Source organism: Diceros bicornis, chromosome 23, assembly GCF_020826845.1.
Source record: "Diceros bicornis minor isolate mBicDic1 chromosome 23, mDicBic1.mat.cur, whole genome shotgun sequence".
Lineage (NCBI taxonomy): Eukaryota > Metazoa > Chordata > Mammalia > Perissodactyla > Rhinocerotidae > Diceros > Diceros bicornis.
The window spans coordinates 49,348,570-49,365,716 of NC_080762.1; the positions used below are offsets into that span (position 1 = coordinate 49,348,570).

At 33.1% G+C, this 17,147-nt stretch overlaps 1 protein-coding gene across 8 annotated transcripts in view; it reads left to right on the top strand.

Annotated features, from left to right (window-relative positions):
* The window catches only part of IBTK (inhibitor of Bruton tyrosine kinase), a 129,757-nt gene that overhangs the window by 78,991 nt on the left and 33,619 nt on the right, over positions 1-17,147 (top strand). For all 8 annotated transcript variants that reach the window (XM_058566713.1, XM_058566709.1, XM_058566711.1 and 5 more), the window contains one exon: positions 9,843-9,992. In XM_058566713.1, the coding sequence (XP_058422696.1) occupies positions 9,843-9,992 (150 nt within the window). The remainder of the gene's footprint in view (positions 1-9,842; positions 9,993-17,147) is intronic.

The window sequence follows — 17,147 nt, forward strand, 5'->3', positions numbered from 1 at the left end:
ATGATCTGGGATAATCTTTGATAAACAAAAGTTAAAGTTTGTTAGTTTAATAAAAACAAGTGTGTCTTCAGAGTTATCAATATTAAATGTAATACAAACATGCAACTTTTTCTCTCTGGGTTTACTAATCCAATAAACTCATGCTATCTCTATGTCACAAAATTTGTCAACAAGAAAAATAACTTATGATGATCATTAGCTGTTTGATGTCTAATTCAAGCATAATATAAAGCAAGTAATTTAAATAAATGTAAATAAGATAAAAGTTTATACTAAATTAAACTAAATAATGGATATTCATTGAATAGCTAAATCATTTCTGAATAAGATAAACATTAAATGCTGAATGTAAGTTTAAGTTTATGTACTTTTGGCTTTTTAATTTTTTACAGAGAGAGAAAAGATATTGAGGTCTATTAACATGTTTTGTGCCACATTGAAAATTTACTATGAGGAAGAATATACTTCTAGAAATTATGAGAAATGTATTTATAAATTGCTAATCTGCTACAGGATGCTAATTTTTGATAGACGGTTAACAATCGCCTGCTTCCTGGTTTTCAAGATTGGAAAGAAAAGGTTACAGATAGTTAAAATTTATAATCAATATGTAAAAATAAACCTACTAGAAACAATAAGGATGAAAGAAAACAACTGTATATGTAAAGCAGGTAATGAAAATAGAATGTGTTCTTTGGATAAGGAAAGATATGCAGGACACGGATTTTTTTTTTTTTTTTTTTTCTTGGTAAGAGAAAAAAGAAAGTAATTTTGTCCTAAAGTAAAATAATTGTTCCAGAGTAAGAAAGGAAAAAGGACAAAACCTAAATGCATATAGCAAGTTGTAGAAGGTTTGTGGGAAAGGAATCTTGAGAAAGGAATTTTATGTGTGGTCAAGCTGACTAAGATTGGAATGGATTTACTTAAGTTAAAAAAAAAAGAGTTCTAATACCAAAAGTGTACTGGTGCAAAATCAGAGTTTGGTTTTCTTTCTGTTAAAATCACAAATTTTTTTAGATTGTTGATCTGCTCTTAATAAGAAATTGTAAACAAAGGTTTTTCTTTACGTTTAATGTAATCTGCTTAGGAAATAAAGATTCTGTGTCTTGTAAAAATATTTCCTAGGCTCCACATGTCTTTATTAGGTCTTTGGTTACTTAGAAAAAAAAGCAAAACAAAACTGAGTCTTCTCTATTAAAAGAGCTAAAGTTTTCTTTTCTTTTCTTTTTTTTTTTTTTACCACTATATAACTTTCTTTACTTGCCTTTGAAATCTTTTGTCACTTTGGTTGAATGGATAATTAAGTATTGTTTCACAGCGACCTATGATCCTGTTTGATCAAGTGTTTTAAATCTTTCAACATTAACAGACTTCCCCAAATCAAATTCTAAATGAAGTAAAAAGAGAAATGTTAATTTATGTAGGCTTATTTGATGTATTAAATTGCATGGGAAACATTGTCAAATCAAAAGTAATGTTTAACCTTCTTAAATCATATTTTAATGGGATATATATCATTAAGGAATTCAGAAATTATGTGAAATTCTTAATCTGATAGGTACTTGTATAATGTTAATCAAACATTATAATCATACAGTGTTATCCGTCAGTCCAGCTATTGTCTTAAAATATTGTATATCACAAAAATAAGCAAATTTACTTCTGTTATTTATGAACTTTTGACACTGTAGTGATTATCTTTAATTTTTTTAAATGCTTCTCAAAGGTACATCTTCATTATCCTGACGAATCATCTAATGCGATCTTATTTCCTTAGAAGATGTGTTTTTTTGTTTGTTTGTTTTGTGTGTGTGTGAGGAAGATCAGCCCTGAGCTAACATCCATGCCAATCCTCCTCTTTTCACTGAGGAAGACTGGCCCTGGGCTAACATCCGTGGCCATCTTCCTCTACTTTATATGGGACACCGCCACAGCATGGCCTGACAAGCAGTGTATTGGTGCGCACCCAGGATCCAAACCCGGGCCGCCAGCAGCAGAGCCTGTGCACTTAACCGCTACGCCACAGGGCTGGCCCCAGAAGATGTTTTTATACTATGTTTATCTTAATATTAAGGTTAATGTGTAATTCAGTAGCAAATCACAAATTAGCCCTGTAAGTTGGCTTCTGGTTGTGGTAAAGATTTTCAGTACTTTGTTCACACATTCATTCACCTAGTCTATATGACTCCCAGTATATAGTTGTACTCCTCTTGCCTGTAGTTAGTGGCAATCTTAAATATTAAAGATGACTGGTTCTTGCATCAGAATGAAGTTCTAACCAGCTGAATTTTAAATCTAATGTGAAAACACCAAGTGTATATGGGAGTTGGCCACTTTTCATTATCAAGTGTTTTACTTGGAGAAATAATACAACATTTCTCACCAGGCATCTTGAGTGGAAGAATGTACAATCTTTGTGGCCTGGCTTGATGTATGAATGTGAATTCTTCCAAATTCCATTTAGAGCTAACTATAAATTATAAACTAATTTCAAGTATTTAACATTTTAGAGCTAGAAATTTTATTCATTAAAGCAAAAATTTTAGGGCTGCTTTAGCTGAGGATCAAAATCTTTGATTAATTTTTTATGTGGCTACAAATGTCTCCAAATGCTTCTCCGGAAAGTTTCTCTGGCTGCTTCGATGGAAAATAGCCAGAGCCTGTGAGTTAGGAAAGTAAAATGGTGGGAAATCAGACACTGTTTCCAATTATGGCATTATCAGTGGAAAGAATAGTAGAACTCATTTAAAGCAACCTGTGTAAGACATTTTATAGGTAACCACTGTGCGTAATTAATAAACATATAACTTTAAGATGTTTTATAAGCACTGTTACCTATATTTATTCTTTTTTTTTTTTTTATGAGGAAGATCAGCCCTGAGCTAACATCCATGCTAATCCTTCTCTTTTTGCTGAGGAAGACCGGCTCTGAGCTAACATCTGTTGCCAATCCTCCTCCTTTTTTTTTTTTTCCCCCCAAAGCCCCCATAGATAGTTGTACGTCATAGTTGCACATCCTTCTAGTTGCTGTATGTAGGACACGGCCTCAGCATGGCCAGAGAAGTGGTGCGTCGGTGCGCGCCAGGGATCCAAACCCGGGCCACCAGTAGCGGAGCGCACGCGCCCAACTGCCAAGCCACAGGGCTGGCCCCCTATATTTATTCTTAAGGAGATGTTATCATAAGTAACTTTTTGAAAAATAACTTTTTGGATATATAAATTATTTACTACATTTAGGAGTCCCCAAATTAATACTAGGGTGAATCTGACAACTTGTGCTTTTTTTTTTTTTTTTTTTGTGAGGAGATCAGCCCTGTGCTAACATCCGCCAATCCTCCTCTTTTTTTGCTGAGGAAGACGGCCCTGGGCTAACATCTGTGCCCATCTTCCTCCACTTTATATGGGACGCCGCCACAGCATGGCTTGCCAAGCAGTGCGTCGGTGTGCGCCCGGGATCCGAACCAGCAAACCCCGGGCCGCCGCAGCGGAGCGCGCGCACTTAACCGCTTGCGCCACTGGGCCGGCCCCAACTTGTGCTTTTTATACAGATCATTGTGGAATTTCTGTATTTAGAGACATTAATTTACTTAGAGGAGACATTCCCTGGACTTTCTGGCAAGAGTACTTGCCAACAGTGTTCCCAAATGACCGATGATAACACTGTACTTTACACTATAGTTACCTTGTTTGCCAATGGGAACTTTCAGGTATGTGTGCACAGGTATGTGTGCTTTTGAGGGAGCAGAAGTTAGTAAGGAAGTGGGGAGTGATTCTTTTGTGTTTGTATTTAATTTTTTTTGTGTTCTGTGTATGTATTTGGAGAAAATTTTATGATAAAGTCGAAAGGTTCCTTTTGAAGAAATTAACATGAATGCCTTAGTAGGTCATGTTTTTGATACAAATCTATAAAGAAAATTTTTCTCATATGATTTAAGATTTTATTTAGGGTAAATGACTTTTCAGTGTGGACACAGCAGTAGAGTATAGTGATTAAGCCTGAGTTCTGGAATGAGCCTTGCCTGAATTTAAATCGTGGATCTGTTATTTGGTAGCAATGTGAACTTATATCAGTTATTTAATCTTTCTCTGTCTTACTTTCCTTGTCCATAAATAGGGCTAAAAACAGTACCTATTTCACAGAGGTATTGTGACGATTAAACTGAGTTAATACATGGGACACACTTAGCACAGCACCTTTAATTGTATAATCAAATACATAAATGTTAGCCATTATTATTTACTTAAATAAATTGTAACTTAATTTGTAATATGTTCACGTGATTAACTGATTTCCTTAACATGTATTAACTGTTTGCTGAATTTTTTTAAGAAAAATCATATGTGAAGCAGTTTGTATTGATTTAACTTTTATTGAGTAAATAGAAATTTGGTAAAAATTTTTAGTCAGTTTTGTTATGAATGGATGCTTAGCTCATGTGCTAACAAAACAAAGCGTGAATCATTATTTCCTCCCATCTGTGTTACCTTTGGCACTTTATAAGGAGTGTTCTTGTCTTGATTTCTTATTAAAGGCAGTGGTAGACTAGATGGCAAAGCATGAGTTTTATGATCATTAAGAATTGGATTTGGATCCCAGTTATGCCTGATCTTTGGTGATTCCTTTTCCCCTCACCCCACCAATCCACTATCCTGACTTCTATTTCCATAGACTAATTTCTCCTTTTTTTATGTGTATGTAAATAGAATCCTATAGTGTGTCTGGCTTCTTTTGCTCAACATTATATTTATGAAATGCATTCATATTTTGAGAGTACTGTCTAATATTCTATTGTGTAAATATACCACAATTATTCATTCAGCTCTTGTTGGCATTTGAGTGGCTTCATTGTTTTACTCTTAGGTTTAGGGCTGCTATGGATATTCTAGTTCATGTTTTTGGTGAACACATATTTGCATTTCTGTTGGATATATAACAAGGAATAGAATTACTGGGTCATGGACTAGGCGTATGTTCATTTTAGTAGCTACCACTAAACACTCTCTCCAGCAGTATGTAAGAGTTGCACTTTCTCCACCTCCTTACCAAAACTTGGCATTTTTCATCTTCTTATTTTAGTCATTTGGGAAGGGGGACAGATTTTACTACGTATTGTTTTTTTGAAATACCTTGATAAAGTTATAATTTACATACAGTAAGTGCACTAATTTTAAGTGTAGAGTTGGAATTTTGACAAATGTGTACACCTGTGTAATCACCACCCCAATGAAAATTAAAAAAAAATTCCATCATCCAGTACCTTTTCTCAGTCAATCCCCACCCTCCAACCATGCCCTACACCACCATTGAATTAGAAATTAGAAATTTCTAATAGTATAGCTTAGCTTTTGCCTATTACTGTAACTTCATATGAATGGCATATAAATACGGTATGCTCTCTTTTGTGTCTGGCTTCCTTCATTCAACGTAAAGTTTTGGAGCTTCGTCCATGTTGTTACATGTATCATTAATTTCTTCCTTTTTTATTGTTGAGAAATACTGGATTGTTTCCAGTTTATTTTTATGAAAAAAGTTATGATTTGTGTACAAGTCTTTTAATAGACATGTTTTTATTTCTCTTGAGTAAATAAATACTTAGGAGTGGAATTGCTAGGTCATATGTTAAATGAATGTTTGACTTTATGAGAAAAGTACCAGTTTTCCAAAATGGTCGTATCATTTTACGTTCCTACCAGCAGTGTATGAGAGTTCCCATTGTTCCACATCCTTTCCAACACTTGTTATAGATAATCTTTTTAATTTTAGCTATTCTAGTAGGTGTGCTTTATTTTGCATTTCTCAGGGGCTTATTGGCCATTTTAATATCTTTGGAATGTCTGTTCAGATCTTTTGCCTTTTATTGGGCTGTTTATTTTCTTAATATAGATTTATAAGAGTTTTTTATTCTGGAAATAAGACCTTTGTTGGATGTATGTTTTGTGAGTATTCTCTTCCACTTTGTAGTTTGGCTTTTCATTTTCTTAACATTGTCTTTTGAGGAGCAGAAGTTTTTAATTTTGATAAAATCCATTACATCAATTTTTTGTTTTCTTTTAAAGTTAGGGCTTTTTGTGTCTGACTACTCTAAGGTTACAAAAATTTTGTTCTGTTTTGATCTAGATGTTTTATAAGTTTAGCTTTTATAATTGGGTTTATGATTCAGGTTTCTTTTTACATATAGGGTAAGAAAGAGGTCAAAGTTTTTATTTTCTTCTTTTTTCTCACACAGATACCTAGTTATTCTAGCACAGTTTGTTGAAAAGGTTGGTCTTTCCCCATTTTGTTACTTGGCACTTTTGCTGGAAATCAGTTGACCATGTATGTGTGGTCTAATTCTGGACTCAGTTCCATTTGTCCTATATGTATATGTGTATGCCCATACCATACTGACTTGATGATGATTCCTTTTATAAGTATTGAAATCAGCTGGTATAATTTCTGACTTTGTTCTTTTTATTCAAAATTCTTTTTTTCTATTTTAAGTTTTTTCTATGTTTATATAAATCTTAGATTTGGCTTGTCAAAAAAAAAAAAGCCTACTAGAATTTGTCCGGTGTTGCTCTGAATCTGTAGATGAAGAGGATTGACAGCTTATCAATATTGAGTCAATCATGAACATGGTATATATCTTTTAGATCTTCTTTAATTTATCTCAGCAATGTTTTGTAGTTTTCAGTGTATAGATCACACCCATCCATGTTTTGTTAAACTTATCTGTAAATATTTCATATTTTTGATGCATCTATTGACTTTTCCATAGGATTTTTCTCCTTTATACTGTGAATGTGATGAATTATATTGATTGATTTTTTGAGTGTTAGACTAACTTTGCATTCCTGGAATAAACTCCACTTAGTTGTTGTTTATTATCTTTTTAATAAATTGCTGGGCATTACCATTACCCCAGAAAGTTTTCTTCAAAACGTTCTCTTTAATCCTTGTCCCTGTCTCACTCCAATGTCAACCACTGTTGTAATTTTTCTTTCTTGACCAAAGATTAGTTTTGCCTGTTTTAGAACTTTATGTAATTAGAATGAAACGTAATGTACTTTTTTCTGTCTGGCTTCTTTCACTCAAGATGTTTTTCACATTTATCTGGATTGTGAATAACAATAGTTTATTCCTTTTTATTACTCAGTAGTATTCCAAAGTATGAATATACCACAATTTGTGTTTACTTCTGTTGAAGGACACCTGGACTCTTTCCAGTTTTTGACTATTATGAATACATCTGCTGTGAATTCTTGTTTAGGGCTTATTGTAGACAGGTAGAATTGCTGGATTATACAGAAGATGTATATTTACTTTTTAAGAAACCGCCAGACCTTTACCCACAGCATTTGTACCATTTTATCCCCTCCCCTCAACAATGTATGAAAGTGTTGATTGTTTTACATCCTTGCCAACATTTGGAATTGTCAATTAATTTTACGTATTTGTGTGTGTGTGTAGTGGTCTCTGATTATGGTTTTAATTTGTTTCCCGGATGAGTAATGAGCACTTTTTCATGTGCCTGTTGGCTATTAGCATATCTTCCTTTGTGAAGTGTCTTTTCAAATCCTTTTTGCTTGCCTTTTGAAATTGCCTTGTCTTTTATTATTTGTGTTTTTTATTTTTGAGTTCTAGGAATTGTTTTTAGAGTCTGGATACAAGTCCTTTGTCAGATTCATGTTCTGCAGATATTTTCTGTTTTCATAATGATGTCTTCTGATGAACAGAAGTTTTTAATTTTGGTTAAGTCTAGTTAATCATTTCTTTATTTCATAGTTGTTGCTGTCTATGTCCTAAGACACCTTTGCCTACCACCAAGTAATGAAGATAGTCTTCTGTTTCCTTCTAGGATATTTGGCTTTTACATTAGGTCTATGATCCATCTCAAGTTAATTTTGGGATGTGGTGTGAGATAAAGATTTATTTTGTCTCTTCTGTAAACTATTTGTTTATTATAGAAAACACTTTTACCACTGAAATGCTTTGGCAATTCGATTTTTGAAAGCAAAATGATTGTATACATGAGAGTCTATTTCTGAGCTCTCTGTTCAGTTCCATTGGTCTTAATTCTTATATCAGTACCATACTGTCTTGATTACTATAACTTGTTTTATCTTCTTCCAACTTTGTATTTCTTTTTTAAGAATACTTTGGCTAATGTAGGTGTAGGTTTTTTGTATTCCCATATAAATTTTAGAATCAGTTTGTCAATTTCTATAATAAACAAACTGGTGAGACTATAATAAAAAAAACTGATGGGATTAATTCAGTTTTTAAAATAGATATAGGTCTATATAGATTTTCTGTTTCATTTTTTGATATCTTTGGTAAATTTTTTTGAGATATTCATTTCATGTAAATTGTCAAATTTATTTGCGTAGAACTATTTATAATATTTTTTTATTATCCTTTTAATTCCTATGGTGTCTTGTCTTAGTTATCTATTGCTTTGTAACAAATTATTCCTAAACAGTGGCTTAAAACAACCAATGTTTATTGTCTCACAGTTCCTTTAGGTTAGGAATCTGGGTATGGTTTAGCTGCGTTATTGCTTAGGTGGATGTCTCTGGCTCAGGGTCTCCCACATTGCTGCCATCAAGGTTCTGCTAGGACCGTAGTCATTTCAAAGCTTGACTTGGAGAAGATCCTTGTCCAAGCTCACTCATATGGACATAGAATTCTGGGCTGACAGTTTTTTCCCCCTTTTTATCACATTAAAGATGGCATTCCACTGTCTTTCGGCCTTCATTGTTTCTATTAATAAGCTCGGTGTTTTCATACTGTGTTGTATTTCTGTGGCTGCTTTCAAGATTTTTTTTATCTTTGTTTTTTAGCAGTTTGCCCATTGTGTGCCTAAGTGTGGGGTGTTTTTGTATTTCTCTCCTTTGGGGTTTGCAAAAATTCTTGAATCTTTAAATTTATGTCTTGCACCAAATTTGGGGAATGTTTGGCCATTGTTTCTTCAAATATTGTTTTCTGTCATATCACTCTCTCCTTCTGGGACTCCAATTGTGGTAGACCTTTTGATATTATCAGATAAGTCACACCATGGCTGACTTAAATTTTTTTTCAATCTTTTCTTCCCTCTGTTCTTCAGATTCAAAAACTTCTATTGATTTATCTTCAAGTTTGCTGACTCTTTTCCAATCTGCTGTTACATCCATCAAGTGAATTTTGTTTTTTAAATATTGTATTAAAAGTTCTGAATTTCTATTTTTTTTTCATAGTTCCTTTTCCTCTGCTGAGCTTTACTTATTCTTTAATTTATCCTGAGCGTATTTTTTTGTTGTTGTTACTTGAGGCATAAAAACAATAGCTATTTTTAATATCATTGCCAATTTCAACATCTGGGTTATCTCCAGTGTTGGTCTCCATTGATTTTTTTTTTTTTTTTTTTGGTGAGGAAGATCAGCCCTGAGCTAACAAAAATGCCAGTCCTCCTCCTCTTTTTCCTTTTTTTTTTTTTTTTTGGCCGAGGAAGACTGGCCCTGGGCTAACATCCGTGCCCATCTTCCTCTGCTTTATATGGGACACCACCACACCATGGCTTGACAAGCGGTGTGTCAGTGTGTGCCCAGGATGTGAACCTGCAAACCCTGGGCTGTCGCAGCGGAGCATGCACACTTAACCGCTTGCGCCACTGGGCCAGCCCCCATTGATTTTTTTTTTTAATCTCATAATTTTGATTAGTTCACAGTTGACAGCAAGAATCCAATATCACATTGAAAACTGTAATTATATAATATCATTGTAAAATTTTTGGTATACATTCTCTGCATTGTTCGCTTGTGACTTCCAGCAACAACCTTTTAAAAAATGGATGTTTAAACATGATCTTTGTTGTCTTTTACAGGGCATCTGCTCTACATTCAGTTTCATCCAAGTCATTCCGGGATTTCTCAGTAGAAGAAAAAAAATCTATTATTGGCCATAGTTCAGGAGATCATGTCAAAAAAGTTTGTTTTAAAGGAACTGAAAATTCCCAGACTCCAAAAGTTGTAAGGTAATGAAATAAGCTTATATATTTTCTGCCTTAAAATGTTCTAAGGTGGCTTTACATTCTGAAATAATCTTCAAAAATTTGAGGGTGATTTTTATACATTTTATACATCTTTTACATTCGAAATTACCATGTATTTGTATAAGCTTTATTTTGGTATAATTGGCTTGCAATAAACTGTATGTATTTAAAGTATACAATTTGAAGTTTTGGCATATATACACCTGTGTAACCGTCATCACCAACCACATTCAAGACAGTGAATATAACCATCTTTCTCAGAAGTTTCCTCATGCCCCTTTGTAGTCCCTTCCTCCCTTCCCCATCCTGCTTCCCATGCAACTACTAACCTGCTTCTGTCAGTATAGACTGGCTTGTATATTCTAGAGTTTTATATCAATGGAATCATTTACCATATACTTTCTTTTAATCTTTTACTCAGCATATATTTTGGGATTCATCCAAGTTGTTATGTGTATGAATAGTTCATTCCATTTTGTTGCTGAGTAGTATTTCATTGGATGAGTATAAAACAATCTATCTGCATCTGTTGATGGACCTTTGGTGTTTCCAGTTTTTTCTCTAGCTATGTTTGATACTGGTTTTTAAAGTCCAATGTATTTTAGAAAGATGTTTCATATTTTAAATGCCTAAATGAAACATGAAAATCTAAACCTAATTTAAAAGCAATATTTTAATAAAAATAGCTTCCCCACTGTGGTATGTAAATTCTCTTAATCATTGTTCAAAAGGGAACATTCTTGGGCATTAACTAGGCCAATGTTGGAAGAAAAAACTGTTTCCAGTTGGTTGACTAAATGGAGATTTTTTTTTTCCTTGTTTCTGCTAATATGACATCTCTCAAAGATACTAATCCCTAGGGTATTTTAGACAAAACAAAAATGTCATGTTGTGACCAGATTTATATTTTGTTTTACATAATGATAAACCCTTTTTCACTGGTCATCAAACCTTTTTTTTCCCTTAAACCGTTTCTTAAAATGAAATCTTATGTCCCATTCCAGTATATCAAACAGATAATATAAACTTCTCTGTATTGAAGTGAGGAGAGGAGTCTGGGAACCATACTAGTTTAACCTCACCTTACCTGCCCCTCAAGCTCCTCCTGAGGAACTGTCAAAGTCTTCTAACAACATTGGAAACTGCTGGTTTAGATGAACTATTTAAACATATTTTTATTGTTGATATTGTGACAGCCTTCCTTATTACAGACTAGATACATTTGCGACTAAAGTTCTTGAGCCATTTACTTATAATACAGAAAATCAGAGATCAGAAAGGATCTGAAGAAGTCATCTGGTTTCTTTCACTTTTCAAATACTTTTAGCAGTGGAATGCTCTTTTAAAATAAAAGTCTGAAACTCAATATAAAACAGATAAACCTTTTTACATAATGTTTGCTTATGAAAAAGTGAAAATACTAAGGCTGTTTTGATAGGCTCATAAATACAAAATTGGATGTAAGACATTTGTAGTCTTAAAATTGACAAATATTTATTATCTGCTTCGTATCAGACATTATGCTAGGTACTAGAGTTAGGACAGTGAACAAAATTAACATAGCCTCTGCTCATATAGAACTTAAACAGCCCAAAAGAGAAGAGAAACCTTACACAAATAATCAAATCATTAAAAGTGTACAAAGCATTATGAAGAGGAAGTATATCAGCTTCAACATTCAATTTATATTTACATTTTGTTTTAATTGTCTAATATTAAGAAAATTCTGATTGAAATAAATAAGTAGTTATAAATGATATTTTTAAAAATCAACTCCTCTTGGCATTCTCTAAGAGCACTCTTCATTTAGACAGAGATGGAGGAAGAAATTTTATTCTTGAATTGATACAAAAATGAATGAGCCTGGCAACAAATGTTAACGTGCTGGTGATCTTCAATGTATTAAAAGTATTTCAATGTATATATTTTTTATTAGTTTCAAAAAATGTATTTCAGGACAAAAATACCAATAAATGTTTGTTGAATACTGTATGATACACTGAAAACAACGAAACCTAAACCATGTACAACTATTCAGTATTTTATAAATTGTTTTCTTAAAGATGTTGAGGGAAGCGCATTTTATTTCATTCCTGAGTGACAGGCTATCTCTTATTGTAGTTAAACATCAAGTCTATGTCCAACTACATTTGAGTGCCATTGTACACACACTTATACATATGTTTTATGTATATTGACTTCATAAATGTATTGATTACATAATTATAATCAAAACAAATGTTTTAAAATTATCATTATGTATACATCTCTCATTAGGTTTTTCTATTCCAAATTTTTTTTAATTAGGAAAAATTTTTTAATTGGTTATTTGTTATTCTCTGTAATGACCTTATATCTCTTATAATATTCTTAAAAACTGAATATAGTATAGTCTTTTTAGATATAAGAAAAATATAAGAATACCATTGGTTTTGTAAGTTGTATGATGAGAGATGTCCTGTAGACCATGCTTTTAAATAGAAAGATATGTAACTTCGTTATTTTCCTACTGTGAGACACACAAATCTGCTTCTATTTGTATTCATCTTATCCTCCTTTCTTGTTTTGCAATAGAAGAGTTATCTTTCCTATCTAAGGCTAGTATTTATACCTGTGCTTATATCTTAATTCCTTTCTACTTTAGAAGCCTTAAACTATTCATTACCCTTCTCTTTTCTGGTGGATATTCAGTGTTTTCCTTTTAAGTACATTTTTCCCATCTGGTTTTCAATATACTCAGGTTTCTCTCATGCAGTCTGGGTTGGGTAATCAGTCCCTTACTCAACCCTCACACTTTCTTCTAGCAATTTTCCTGTAATTACCAATCCCCTACTCCCTTCACAGCGAGATTTCTCAAAAGAGCTGTCAGCTCCCACTCACTTCTTAATCCGTTCTGGCTTCCAGTCCCTTTACTAAACTGAAACAGGTCAGGCTGAGTTCAGCAGTGACCTCCGTATTGCCAACACCGTGGACTTTTTATTTTTATTATTACTTGAAGTTCAGTTACAAGTCATCTCCTCATTTCACTTTATACTCTTTCTATGCTGTCCATTTCATGAGTTTCTATGTTCAGTTATCAGCTATACAATAAAGACAAAGTTTATATCGCCTGCCTGCATCTCGCGTCTTAGCTTCAGACTGAGTTATCCAACTGCCTCTTGGTATCTCCATCCTATTTGGATGTGCCTAAGCACCTTAAACTTTATGTCCAAAACCAAACTTAATGTTTTCGTCGTATCCGTCTCATAAAACCAAAGTCAAACAAAAATACAGACAAAACGTAAAACAGCTTACTCTTCCTGATTTTTCTTCCTTGGTAAAGGGCATTTGCAAGTGTTTGACATGTCCAACTTCCTCTCCAATACCCAGTCTATCATCAGGACATGCTAGTTCTCTCTTAAATATTTCTCAAATCCAGATACTAAACTTTATCTCCAGTGCCATCACCCTCCTCAGATTACTGTGCTCTTTCACCTGGGCCACCTGAGTAAGTCTCCTGACTGATCTTGCCACAGCGTTTCTTCATTTCCTCCAATATACTGAGCCAAGTGTGTTCTTTTTTAAAATGCAGATCTTACTGCTCTTAGGATAAATGGTAGTATTCTTGTATGGCCTGCAAGGCCTACATAGTCGGGCTCCTGCCAACCTCTTTATCTTTTAACGTGGTCTCTGTATTCTAGCCATAATTGTGGCCTTCTGAGTTTCTCAAATGCCCTTTACTTCTTCTACCTACCTGCCCTTTGGCTAGTTGACTCTGACTCTTCTTTCAGTCTCTGTTCAGTCATATTCTTTGGAGAAGTCTGACTTCCCTTTACATGTTCTCATAGCACTTCTCACTCATCACACTTTTCACACCTATTGTTAGTGTGGTTTTTTGTTTAATATTTTCTACTACAAGTATTTTAATGTCTGTATATTCAATTATATGTTCAATGAGAACAAAGAAGATTGATCTCTTTGCTCATCCCTGAATCACCAATGCTTAGAATGTTTCCTAATGTGTAGTAGGTGTTCGGTGAGCATTTGGTGCATGATGGGATGCATAAATAAAATAAAATTGTAGCTTTGTTTCAAATAACATTTATTTTTAATGTAGTGAGTTATATTGTATGCCTTAGATGTAATTTTAAAGTATGAAAATTAAGTTCATTTTTAAACTATTTTTACATTTTAGATATTAACACTGTACACTGAAATTTTCTTATGTTCTTATAAATATTTTTATTTCTCATGGAACTCTTAAAATGTTAAGGATCTGTGGTTTCGTAGTTGATCACTAGAGTGTGCTGTAACATCAGGGCTGTTAATTGTGAAAAGTGTTTTCTGCTGTTATACTGCTTTGGAAATTTTAGTTACAGCAGTGTATGATAGTATCATGCCATTTATAGCTTGAGTGTTTGGTAAGTGGAAGTTAATGTTTTAAATAGCTATGCGTTATCATCTGATCACTGAGGAAAAAAACAGCTTGAGTTTCATTTTTTAATTTCATCATAAATATGTAATCATAAGTGAGCTTTTTTTTTTAAAGGAAATAGTAAAACATAACAGATAATGTAAAATATTTATTAATTCACCAAATTATGGGACACCTGATATATACACAATATTCTGCTGGCCTCTCTTGGGTATATATAAAAGTATAATACATGGACCCTGCCTTAAATGTATATTGAAGTCTAGTTGGTAAGTCTAAATATTTAGCACACATGGAAGTTAGATGACAGAACAAGAATGAAATTACAGTACAAATAACAGTATTAAAGAAGTCACAAAGCAATATAAGATTAAGTGCCAGATGAATGGTCCAGAGAAGGAAAAAATGACCATGGGGTAGAGTTTTCAGGAAAAATTTCATTGAAGAAGAAGGGCTTGAGTATTAGTTCATAAACATTTTTCATATTTGATCATTATATTAATGGCCATATGAATAATATTAGAAAAAATACTGATACATTTCATTGCCACAAGCTTTTGAACATAGGATAGAATTTTTAAAAGAAGAGAAGAGAAAGGACAGTTGTTACAGAGGAAATAGTGGGAATTAAAGCAAGAAGATAGGAATGTTATGGTCCTTTAGGGAATTGCAGAGGCAGGGATGGGGGTCTCATTTCAGGAAATTCCACAAATCGTACATTCATGTTTTAATTGTAGAAAATGTGATTTTTTTTTCCCCCCAGGGCTAGGGAAATCCAAGAATGGCAATGTTATTTGGGGATGTTAAGCTGTAGAAAAGAGGGATTTATGCAATTTCTATTTATTTATTGTTACTTATGTGTTGTTCTTCATTTTAATGTGTTTTCTTTCATTTTCCTTTTGCTTAAGTACCCCTTTATGTAATTCTAGGCAGGAAATGTAATCCTGTGTTTGTAATTAGTAAGAAAAACTACTTGTGAGGCAAAATCATTATATCGGTTCCAATCTTATATAAAAATCTTTGTAATTAAGCTAATACAAAATTCTTTAAAAAAAAATAAAAAGCCAACTCTATGAGCAAAAGGTAATTTAGTTCTCTTAAGTCTAAATTCAGCAAGATTAATATTCTTAAGTTTGAAAAAAAAATCTTTGAAAGAAGATTTTAGGCAACCTTTTTATGTTGTTTTTATTTTCAGAAGGCTAAATTTTATACCGATTGTCTGTTGGGATGTCTGTTTCTGTGTTGCATATACCTAAAGCTTAATAATGCTATATTCATTATCTGAAAGCTTAGAATGTTTTTGATATTTGTTTAATCATAGCTTTAATTTATTTAACAATTTTGCTTCATTATAAGATGAAATTTTGACAGACTTTGAGTTGTAAATTTATAAATTTGTAACTAATAAAAGATTATCCACTGATAAATCATTGGTGCAAAGAATTCTGGGATTATAATTTTATGAAAGAGATTTGAGTTTCAGTCTAACGCTTACAGTAGCCCTCTGTGAACCTTTCTGAACCTCAGTTTCGTCATATGTGAAATGAGAACAGTAATGCCTATCATACAGGTTTATTTTATAAGGCTTCTATCAGATACTGTATATGCAAGTACTGTATAAATAATAAAATGTTACATAGAAAAGTTGTTATACTTAAGCTCCAGTTGCTTAACTTTGATTTCACAAGGCCTGTATAAGATACTTTAGTCCTAATATTCTGTTGTTAGCCAGTGACATGCCATTTTCGAAGACAGAGCTTTTAGCTGCTGCTTTTGACTTAACAATTAAATAATAATTGGTTCTACATAATTTTGCATTTCTTTCAAAGTGTCAGAACACTTTAGCAGATCCCCAGGATGATTTTTGAGCACCACTTAAGTCATTATTTGTGTGTGTTCTATGTTATGCTTTAATGCACTAGAAGGCCTCTGATCTCTAGCCTTGGACTGACTTTAGGACCTTTCAAGGAACTTAACCAAGGGAATTTGCATTTAATCTCTGTCTAAGGTAGTTATCTTATTCTATCAGAATGTAGAATTTTTCCATTTATTTTACTGTTGTTCTAGTCTAGATTCTCATCATTTCATAACAGGTTTATCCCAACAGTTTCCTAGTTCATCTCCTTGGCTTCATTTTTTCCTAGCCAGAAGTCTTCTTTTACTTCATCCTGGAGATTTCTCTTATTTTGTATGTCATAGGTCAGGTTTCCAGCAGATTTCAAGTCATAGAACTTCCTTAAAACTAAGAATAACTATACCTATTTTCATTTCATTTTGTATTTCAGTACTTACATCTGGCAGAAAAAAGTTACCAGTAATTCAAAGGAATAGGAACTTTTTACAAAAACCTCTGCTTTTATTTTATTCCATACTTAAAATCCTTTGGCTTTCTGTTTCAGTTATTTATTCTCTAATTACTTTTTCACAAACAACTACACCTGTTCCAGGTGTTCTGCTGGACACTGAGATACAGAGATGAATGAAACATAGTCCTGTACCTTGAGAGACTAGTCTAGCGGTTTAGACAGATGTGTAAATAATAATAACACAGTGTGTCAAGCTCTGTAATAGAAATTGAAGTGCTGTAGGAGCAGGAAGAAGGTGATATTTGAGTCAGCCCTTAAAGAATGAGAAGACATTTATAGTGGAATGTATTCTAGATTAAGGGGAATAGTAGAAATAAAGTCAACTTTGTGATAATGGAAAACACACTGTACTCTGAC